The sequence below is a fragment of the Pezoporus flaviventris genome, unplaced genomic scaffold (assembly GCF_033815535.1).
Source record: "Pezoporus flaviventris isolate CSIRO_AGI_PZ_B2104156 unplaced genomic scaffold, CSIRO_AGI_Pfla_v1 ptg000036l, whole genome shotgun sequence".
Lineage (NCBI taxonomy): Eukaryota > Metazoa > Chordata > Aves > Psittaciformes > Psittacidae > Pezoporus > Pezoporus flaviventris.
This window is the reverse complement of record NW_026892584.1, coordinates 23,714,897-23,725,470: the sequence shown is the minus strand read 5'-3', so window position 1 is coordinate 23,725,470 and position 10,574 is coordinate 23,714,897. Positions and strand designations below refer to the sequence as shown.

The window sequence follows — 10,574 nt, the reverse complement described above, 5'->3', positions numbered from 1 at the left end:
CAGCACTCAAGCTGGCATCGCAGCTCGGGGAAATCTTACCCCTCTTCTTACGGCTGTGTCTCCTCAGTGCAGCGAGTGGTTGGAAGGGATGATCCCTGGAGTGCCGGGTGGAGGCCGGGAAGGCGTTGGGAAGGCAGTCCGGCAGCTCCACACGCCTGGGCAGCCGCTGGCAGGCTGCAGCACCCTCGAGCGAGCGTGGTGGGAGCGCGGTGGCAGCCGGGCAGTGACTCAGCCGCAGGAATGTCCTGGCACGGGGAGCCGGGGCGCCCGGCGAGGGTGACGCAACAGCCCGGCTCCCATCCCCGCGGTGGGCAGGGGCCAGCGGGCACGGCCCGGCTCCTCGAGGAGCGGCGGCCAGCGCCTCGCTCATCCTCAGCCAGCCCCCGCCGTTAAGAAGCTGCCTGATAGCTCGGAGCGCCCAGAGGACTTTGGGACCACACGGGTGGAAGAGGCTGCTGAAGCCAGCAGAAGGGGCCCTGCCAAGGACGGTGGAGCCAGAGCTTCCCTTGGGGGGAAATCCATCCTCTGGTCCGACAGCAGGGCTTGATGGGGACCCGTGCTCCACACCAGCACACGCATCCTGCCCCTTAATGCGGACTCCCAGGATCACTGCACGTAGGAGACGCAGCAAAATCATGCCAGGATCCACCACCCACAGTCAAATACATTTGCTGTATAATCGTTTAAAGGAAGTGTGTCCACAGTGTAAGGAAACACGTAAAACCTCAGTGTCTGCTTTTCACCAGGGTTTTCTCTAACACTGTCTTACATTACAAGATGTTAAGATTTTATCCGGCATTCTTTTCACTCCCACTGAAAATACAGAATTGTTGGAGGGAAACCAGACATTTTCCAGGGGGAGGCAGGAGAGGAAAGGGGTAAATCAAGTGCTCTGAGTGACACATCTCATCAAATGCAGTCTCCTATGGACTTCTCCCACAACAGATCAAATCTTTTAACTGAATGGTATTAAGATTTCCTGTTATTTCAGTGTACACCTACACAAGTTCCTCTGCATTCCCTCTGCAGTCCTCTTCCTGAAGATAACCTGGCTACACCATAGGAGATCTGATGTCTCCTAGTAGAAACCAGCAAGTTCCTGAGTTGAACCAGCAGACATGCAACCCCACTTTCCTCTATCTCACATGAATTATTTTATGAAACTTAATTACTTAAGGATCTTAATTACTTTTGTGACCCCTATTCTTCTGCCAGCTTTAACTCAAATAAGCTAACAAAAAGTCAGCAGGACAAGGACTAGCCCAAGTGAGAAAGGGGGTGCCCGAGGAGGCCAAGCAGACACCTTGCTTCCACGGGAAATGAGGCTGAAATGGTAAGGCTGAGTTTAGTGACACTGACAGAAAAGCAAAGAGGATGTACAGCATACAGAAGAAAAGGACCATGATTTCAGAGAGCTTCAGTACATAAGGCAACTTGGTCCATTCTAATCACTTCACACTAAAGAGCATCCGGGAGTTGAATCCAAACAAACAGTGCCTTCTGCTTCACGGTGAGTCATTACTTCCATCCACAGAGGGTGAGGGGAGGCTTAGAGGGCTTCCTCAGAGGCATGCACTCCACATAGGGTATCATTCACAAAGTTTTTAGTGCTGCTGCTGCTGGGCTCTCTGAATCATAGGGCTATTTCAGTGGTGCCTGGTGGGATGCAGGCCTTGTGGCACAAGGGTAGTGATGCTTCCTGAGTGCAGCAAGATGCCAAGGTGAGGAACCAGCTTTGTCTGAGTGTGCTCCAGCAGTAAGATTTGCTTGGTCATTATTGCTCTTAGCTGGAGACTGGCCATTTCTGTGGCTTCCAAGGTCACCACCAGGCTCTACCACAAGCTCCTTCTCTGCCTGCTGCAGTCACCAGGAGTCCATTGCTCATTTTCTTGAAAATGAGAGGCCCCTTCCTGTTCACCTGTGACCCATTTTTCACCCCTGAGAAATGCTCTCCGATTCTGGTAAACTCATTTATTTCTTAGAGATATCTGTAAAATCGCAAAATCCCCCTTCTTCACCCTTGCTGCTTCTGTTCTCTGATGACTGGCAGGCACTGGTCAGCGATGTGCAGCTCGGTGTGCCTGGGTGCCTCAGGTGTGCACCCTGGGAGGTGAAGAGAATAACAAGCCCTTCTGACTCATTATTCGGTTTGCATGGCAGTTAAGCTAGAGGGTGAGTCATGGAGTTGTCATCCCCAGAGCATCAACCTGCCCATGCAACTCTGGAGCTGGTAACTCGTACTCCAGCTTTCAAGAGCCTGGGATGTGCAGTGCAGAGCTCCTCCATGGGGGTATAGGGCCCTTACACACAGCGGTTTCATGGTATTGCACAAGCATTAGGAGAAACCTGCTGAGACCCTGGCAGTGGCTGTGGCCACTGGCACTGGAGGATGTACCACACACATGCATATCTGCTTACAGAAGTGAAGGAACCCCCCTGCTGCTGCTTGCCACAGTGGCCTCCCAACATTGTGTGTGGCTGCAACGACACAGACCTCCGTTTGGGATGCTGAGAATGGCACGTGTCACACGCAGCATGCCATGCCACACTGCAGTGTCATGAAGGCTGTTTTGGGATACACTGAGCCATCGTGATGATGAGCATGTGTAACCACTTAAGTCCACCCCACGGAGCTGCACAAGAGCAGCAGATACCTGGAAACAGACTGTTAAGATATCCTACGGATTTATGTTGGTTTAAACCAGTCATGAAACAGTTTATTGAGAGTTATTAGTTTTAGGATTTTTGCTATTAATTCCCATAACAATTTTCACCTCTCCTAACTGGTTGTTTGATCAAAATGCAACACGTTGTATTTGAAAACTGAATTGGGTAATGGCTGACTCTTTAAATGCAAATACACAATAAAGGTACTCCTCCCTGGGTCCCACACTGCTGGCACAGAACAGGCAGTAAGAATACATGAGTGGCCATCAGATGGGAAAAGGTTGAGTCTAACAGTGGCGGTAGTGAGTCCTGAACGTATGGCTGTGAGGAGCTGAGGTGTAATACAGCTCCTGCTTAGTGATTTCAAGGCTGATGGACCAGATTCTGAATACTGATGAATGCAATTCAGCCTTGAATTCTGTATACAGACAGAGCAGGAGATAGAACAGTGATTAGGAACATAGTGGCTCATCTGGTCAATGCGGTGGTGCATAGTAATGGATAGAGGAAAAAGTCCCACATCTCCCACCCACTGCAGCATGAAATGTGCGTATCTATGTATGTATATACACACCTGCATGCTGACAAGCACTAGTTGGCTGGTTTCCACCAAGGTACTACTAGCAATCCAGGTGTATGGGGAGAGATCGCTGAGCGCCACAGCACAGGCTGGGTGCTCACATGTATGCTGAGATCCTGCACTGTCAGGAACACTGGGTTTTCAGACACCACCAGTCCGAGGTGGAGAGCACTGCACAGTGCTAACAATCCTCTTGTCCACTTTTATGGGCTAGAGATAAAATGTTCTGTGATTGGTGTCCTGCAGCTGAAGCCCCGTCCTGCTCAGTATGGACAAGTGACACACTCTAAGGAAGGTTACCATACCTTGTTTACGTGTAAGGAACCTTCCTATCTCGTAATGTTCCTCCTTCCGCCTTATGACTTGTGTCCTGCCCCACTGTCTGAGCAGCTCTCCCAAAACCACGGAACGTGCTGTGTCTGTGCTGGACGCCCCAGGCCTTTCACTACACAGAGCAAGGGCAGCAATGGCAGCAGTTCGTCTCCTGTTCCAGGGGGGGCAATGAATTGCAGCACGCTGCGACTTCAAAATACTCCCTATGTATGCCGACGTGTCGGGCGTGTGCCGGCAGAGAGGTAGACAGTGCCTGGGCATGAGGGGTGAACCGGGGTGCGATGCCAAAAGCGTCACTCTGGAGCAGCACAAAGCGCCTCGGTGAAGGGAGCCGCGCTGGGCTGGCCAGGGCAGGGCACAGCCCTGCTCCGGGCCGTCGTAGCTAACTCCAGAAGGGGCCATGTCACCACCGTGCCCGACCTGAAGCGGCTACCGGCAGCTCTGCCTCTGCTCCACGGCCGACTGAGGGGGCTGCGTCACCCGCCAACAGCCAGCAACACGCCGGGGTGGGCCCGGGGGCGGCCGAGGAGGAACGCCCGGGGCTACGAGGCCGAGGCGGCGGGAGCGGCCCTCCCGGACGCTGATAGCCGAGCCTGCCCGGCAGACGCTGGGACAGCACCGGCACCCAGCCGGGCCCCTCCGAGGGGCGTTGGGACAGCGGCCGATCCTGTCCGCCTGCAGCCCCGGCTCAGTCCGGCCCTGCCCCGCGGTGGACGGCGCTGCGCGGCCCGGCGGCACGTGGTGGCGGCGCGGCCCATGTGACCGGCCCTCCCCGGGCGCCGCGGCTCATCCCCCTCCCGGCCCGAGTCCCCGCCCGCCTCGCCCCCAGCTCAGCGCTCTCCTGCGTGCAGCCGCCCCGCACAGCAGGCAGCCGCCGCCGCCCCAGCGCCATGGTAAGGGGGACGCGGCGCAGCCAGGCGGGGAGGGCGGCGGGGTGGCCCCCCGGGGAAGGGAGTAGTGTGGCCCGCTGGGGCACGGGGCTGAATTGAGCAGGCCCGGCCCGGCCCGGCTCAGCGCGACGCGGCCCCGAGGCCTCTCGGCGGCCATTTTAGTCTAATTTTAGCCGGGTGCGGGGGGAAGTAGCAGTGGGAGCGGCCGCGGTGCAGGAGCGGGCGGCGGGGCGGACCGTGGCGGGGCTGGGGCCCGGGCTCGGGCCCGGCGGTTGGGGTTGGCGCCGGGGCCGGGCGGGCGGCGCAGCGCTCCCTGCGGCATGGCTCGGGCGTGCGAGTAGCCTGGCGGCGGTGTGAGGGGCTGGTGCGGGGAGAGGGGCTCCCGACAGCCGCTAGTGCGGACCGGGCCCGAGGGGTTGGTGCCCCGGCCCGGGGGGAGAGCGGGGACACCGGGAGCGATCGTGTGGGAGCGCTGCGGGCGGAGCGAGTGCGGCTGGGACCAGGGCTGGCAGGCGGTGAGACGCCCGTTCCCCGCGAACAAAGCCGGGAAAGGGGGCAGCGGGCTTCCCCGGGCACAAAGCCGCGGCTCCCAGTGAGCCGTGCACCTGCCTCCCGAGCAGCCTGCCCGGGCAGCGCCCGCCTCTTCGGATGTAATTGTTGGACCGAGAGCAAGCGCGCTGCAGATGGGCTCGGCTCGGCTCAGCTCGCTCGCAGTAGGGCTTGCTAAACTGCTTGCTTTCTGTCATGATCTCCCCGCTTGCCGAGTCAGTGTTTTGTTTCCTTTCTGCTTTAGGCTCGGGTTTGGACGGCTTGCGAGCCTTATGGGGAACTGCGCACATTGTAACTGGTGTTTTTGTGTGAAGGAACAGCAGTTAAATAATGCTCGTGCAGTAGTGCGAAGTAAAAATTCAGGAGTTTTTAAAGCGCGGTGTTGAAGCTGACACAATGCAGAAAACATTTCTGCTGCTTGTAGAGCCTTACCTCACCCAGCAAAATGACAGTGCTGGATGTGAGCTGCTGCTGTGGCGTTTGTTCCGCAAAAAAAAAAAACCACCAAAACCAGCCCAACAAAAAGCCACCCCCCCATCCCAACCCAAAACTACAGACTCCTTTCTCTCCTGTGTTCAGTTTCCACTCCCCTCTGCTCACTCTCCCCCTCCCCAAAATAAGCCATGTGCATGATAAGGTAATGGAAAACTGTTTGAGTAGTACAGTTGTGTGCCTAGCTCTATAAAACTGCTATCCAGAATCACAGCTGAAGATGCTGAGATCTGCAACAAGAGAGTACAGAATTTACACCTCCTTTATCTCTTCTGCTCCAATCCTGCAAAGATTGCTAAATCCATAGTGTGTTCAGGTTGCGTATAGTATTTTTATTTTTATGGGATAAGGCAGACTTGTTTATCTAGCACTGTGGGCTATAATCTTTTCTCATGAGTGTTAATTTTTGCTGTTTACTGTATTCCTTTGATCTCATTTTGCAGGCTTCTGGAGTAACAGTGAATGATGAAGTCATAAAGGTTTTTAATGACATGAAAGTAAGGAAATCTTCAACCCCAGAAGAGATTAAAAAAAGAAAGAAAGCTGTTCTCTTCTGCTTAAGTGATGACAAAAAACAAATAATTGTAGAGGAGGCAAAGCAGATATTGGTTGGTGACATTGGAGATACAGTCGAGGACCCCTATACAGCCTTTGTGAAGTTACTACCTTTGAATGATTGCCGATATGCTTTGTATGATGCCACATATGAGACAAAGGAATCTAAGAAAGAAGACCTGGTATTTATATTCTGGTGTGTAAAAGCAAAGCTTGCTGTTAAAATTGAATATTCTGGAGTTAACACTGGATGACTAACTGCTTTGTTGTGGTCTTCTTCTTTCCTTTAAAGGGCTCCTGAAAGCGCACCTTTAAAAAGCAAGATGATCTACGCAAGCTCTAAAGATGCCATTAAAAAGAAATTTACAGGTATGGATCTAAAAGTGTTTTGTTCATTGATTGTAATGCTTTTTAGATGTTGAGATTCTCACAAGTACATTGTTGTCCGTCTTGTCTTCCAGGTATTAAACATGAGTGGCAAGTAAATGGTTTGGATGATATTAAGGACCGTTCAACACTTGGAGAGAAATTGGGAGGCAACGTGGTAGTTTCACTTGAAGGAAAACCCTTATAAAAAGACAGACAAGTGCCATCTGGATCTAAGGAGCTTCCATTTCTGCAGCTCGTTCAATTGGAATAGTATTAGTCTCCCCATCCCCTTCCCTCCTCAAAAAATAAGGCCCTTCCCTCATGCTCCTGAAGGAGATGTCATTGTTAAGCAGTCTACCAGTGATTGCCATTAGACTGTTTAATCCTGGTAGTTTTATGTAGGATCCAAGGAATGCTTTCACGTCATACTCTTAGCCAAAACTGACGTCGCAGGCATTCCTTGCAACATGTACAATGAATGTGATAGTTAATGTAAATAGTCTAGCAGACAGCAAAAGGTAAGCTAATGGAATGCCTTGAAAGTATTGTCCACTGGTCGGATGGTAGACTCTATACAGTATTACTTACAGTTGCACTTGATTGCAGTTCCATGAGGCTCTTGTGCATTCATACACCTCACCTGCCTTGACAAGCCTATTTTTGTGACATGGCAGCACACAACACTATGCATTTAAAGCACTTTTTTGTAATATGTTTGACCCGCCCCCCCCAGAGGAATGCCAATTAAGTTGCTGTAACTGTGTCATCAGATTATTGTAGTACCTCAGTTTCATTCCTGTTACATGCATATCTTTACAAATGAAGTAGCTGTTACAATGCCTTTTTGTTTTCCATTGAATGTACACTACTGAACAGGAGTAGAAGTTATCTGTTTACCATATGAGTCTTGAAACACTAAAGTTTTGTAAAACATCAGTCATGGTGGCAGTTTCTGTATTAAAAAGAGCCTTAAATGGAACGTTGTTTTTTGAGATCAAAAACTGGCCACGTTGCAATAAAACTTGTGGCTTATTACAGAACGTTGCCTTGTTTTCATTGGAAAATATAGTTTTTAAGTATGTTTAATTTAAGCATATTTCAAATAACTTCTGTGGAAAGTATTGTAAAGGTAAACAGTCATTAATCTCTTCTTGAATAATGCAAATTTTTCATTCCTAATTGTGATTTAGGTACTGCTTTACAATATTTTGTGGCTCTGTTCCGATCATTTGATAAAGGACTTGCTCCTAGTTTACCGTTAAAGAAGCTACCACTACTAGAGACCATTTGTTCCATGAAATACTTGTGTCAGACACGTACAAAGTAATTAACCACGCAGTGCGTTCCATACCTGAGCGTTCTTAAAGTTCTACATGTCAGAGTAAAACCTTGCATGAATTCTTGCAGCTCGCCGTCTTTTTTTGGGGTAAGATGATTTGTAGTGTGAGTTGTACACAGAATATGAAGCCAGTAAATAATCTTTGGAGTTTTTTTGAGTGTTGCATTTAAGATGGACTTGGTACAAGAAACAGCCTAAATTAACTGTTCTACTTGTTAGCTTCTATGTAAATAGAACTGGAAAGTGTTTGCCACTACAGAGGCTTGCACTGGGGACATGATTTGGCTGGGAGCCAAATAATGCTCTCCTTATAGAGAATTTGATCTGCTCTGTGTGAACAATCCTCCGTTAGCCAGAGCTATTTATGGCAAACACATGCTTTTGTATCTTGTCATCGTTATCCACAAATGGCAAAACTGGACATGATTCTCCTGGTATGCATGAAGGAGCGCTGTTAGGCAGCCACTGGCAGCTGAACTGTACAGGCTGCTGGAAGGAATGCTCTTTATCATTACCTTATTTAAAAAAGTTGGTAGAGTAGAACTGTGGAGCTTTTGAATGCGGGCCGTTTGCATTCAGTCCATTGCCCTTTTTCAGCAAGGAGGCATATAATAATAAATATCCTTTTTTTTGTAATAGCTCAGATAATATGGTGGTACTGTGTTTAGTCTCTCTCATCCTGTAGAACTTTAAGACTTTGCTTCAGGCTTCTGGCTGTCCCTATGACTTGCACACATCATTGTGTTAGCTGTTCTATGTAGACTAAAATTTACTAGACTTTAACTAAAAAGGCATGATGACCACTGACTTACTAAGTGTATTAATGAGTCTTGGTTTTCTACAAAACTCTCCTTTCAGGTACCTTTTAAGGTGGAGAAGTAACTGATGGTATGCATGTTGTCTAGAAAAAAAAAAATCAAGTTTTTATTCCTAGAAATAGTCTATTTCTGATAATTCACATCGTGTGCAAAGCCCAGTTTAATGTAAAGACCTACTTTGTGCTTTATGTTTGACTTGAGTTCAATATCATGAAATGATCTTTTAACTGACTTTTTCACAAGGTATGCTTTCTTTAAAAAAAGCCAAAATGGAAAATGTTGATTTTTAATAAACCATTTAAATTTCATTTTAGACAGTAAACTTTTTTAAGCAGTACTGTGTTTAAATTTATTGTTTGTCTCTGCTGCAAGCAGTCTGGAAAGATGTCTGTGGCTTCTGAGTTGGATATTCAAGTTTATTTTTTTTAAACTAGCTTAGGTGTATATTCACTCAGTCCAAGTAGATAAAAAATTGAAGCACAAACTGTATTTATGTAAGATTCCTACCAAAACAAGTTGTGGATCCAAACAGATCAGCCTGCCTTCTTCAGTTTGTTCTTGAAATGACTGACTGACTGATGCGAGGTCCAATTCAGATGGCTTGCTTTAAAAAAAAACAACAAACCAACAAAAACCAAACCAATAAAGTGCTACAGAACTGTTACTGTTTGAATTGTAAAACAAATGAGAGACGGCTGGCATCTGTTCCAAAATGGTTTGTCAGCTGTTGTTTTCTGTCATTATGCAAAATGGTGAGGGCCTCATTGTGATAGAGAAGTGGAGGAAAGTCTTCTAGAGTATCTTCTGTGTATCTCCATGTAGACGTGACTTTTGGGTATCTTGGCTGCAGTTGTTGTATTGATAAATTTTAGATGAAACTTTCATGAAGGTAGCTTGTGAGAAAATGGCATTTTTCTTCTTAAAATATACTTTAAAACCAGCAGCTGTTTGTTTGATTTGGTAAATCCTGGAAGAGGTGTAGACATATGGGTTTGATTTCTCCAGAAAGGGAAATCAGTCCAAGACCGGGTGAGTAGGTGGGGTTTATGCTTGTGGCGATTTTAGAAATGCAGACCTTTAAATTAATACGGACTCGAGCATAAGAATCACTCCTAGTCAGATCGTTAAATGGATTTTGAGTGTGTTCAGTTAAAACCCAAAGTGTTTCTCTTAAGTGGGAGAGTCTTTTTCTGTTGTACCATTCCCTCAGAACGAGTGGTGGAATACAGCAGTTGCCACAGTTTGACAATAAGCTTTACTCTTATGCCAATTCCAGTATAAACCAAATTTTCATGTCTGCCTATTTTTATAAACTTCTGTAAGTTCCCCTTAGTTTGTGGTGGCGAGTTAATGGTTGTAGAGTGAGAACATGGCACTAATGGTGGATCAAAGATCATCAATGTAGCACCTGTCTATAAGTATTGAATTTCTTTGAAATATTTCTGATTTTGAAAACCTGGTATAAATAAAATTAATTTAAATGTCCTCAGCTGTTGAGTGTGTTTGTGTGCTAGGCAGCACCTACACCATTCACTTTGCTGTTCTTTTTGGACTGGGAGCAGCCCAGAAACTGAAAGGAGAGATTGTGGGGTAAATGGGTGGAATATGTGTGCTTTTGTGACAGCTTTCACATACGACCAGTTCAATACCCAGATATACAAAAAGCCAGCACTGATGGCTCTGGAGGTGGATATGGAGAAGTTTTTAGTGGGCTGGTGCTGGATAACCTTTTTCTTGTGTTGGGTCCTAGGTCATATGTTGACAAAATGGGATAGGTTGGGTTTTTTTAAAGGTAGCAAAAAATAATGTTTACACTGACAAGTCATTTTTAATACTCGGGAAGAAAGTGAGCTGATGTAGTGTGAAAATGGTGACTCCGTGAAGAATGATCAAAAGGTAATCCTCTTGCTATCAGTTGTATCTCTCAATCTGAATTTTTTTGGATCTAGGAATCACTTAATAGGAAGAGAGTTCATTTTGCA

At 47.8% G+C, this 10,574-nt stretch overlaps 1 protein-coding gene across 1 annotated transcript; it reads left to right on the top strand.

Moving 5' to 3' along the window:
- The first annotated feature begins 4,354 nt into the window (after positions 1-4,354).
- Positions 4,355-10,077, top strand: CFL2 (cofilin 2). Its single transcript, XM_061463501.1, has 4 exons — positions 4,355-4,473; positions 5,955-6,262; positions 6,359-6,435; positions 6,528-10,077. Exons 1-4 carry the CDS (start codon positions 4,471-4,473, stop codon positions 6,638-6,640), a joined length of 501 nt encoding a protein of 166 aa, XP_061319485.1. The 5' UTR covers positions 4,355-4,470; the 3' UTR covers positions 6,641-10,077.
- The last annotated feature ends 497 nt before the right edge of the window (positions 10,078-10,574 follow it).

What these genes read in the sequence shown, in the direction of transcription:
- CFL2 (XM_061463501.1), top strand. An exon ending in GACCTGGTATTTATATTCTG is followed by an intron (nt 6,263 to 6,358) that starts GTGTGTAAAAGC and finishes TTTCCTTTAAAG; the next exon opens with GGCTCCTGAAAGCGCACCTT. An exon ending in CATTAAAAAGAAATTTACAG is followed by an intron (nt 6,436 to 6,527) that starts GTATGGATCTAA and finishes CTTGTCTTCCAG; the next exon opens with GTATTAAACATGAGTGGCAA.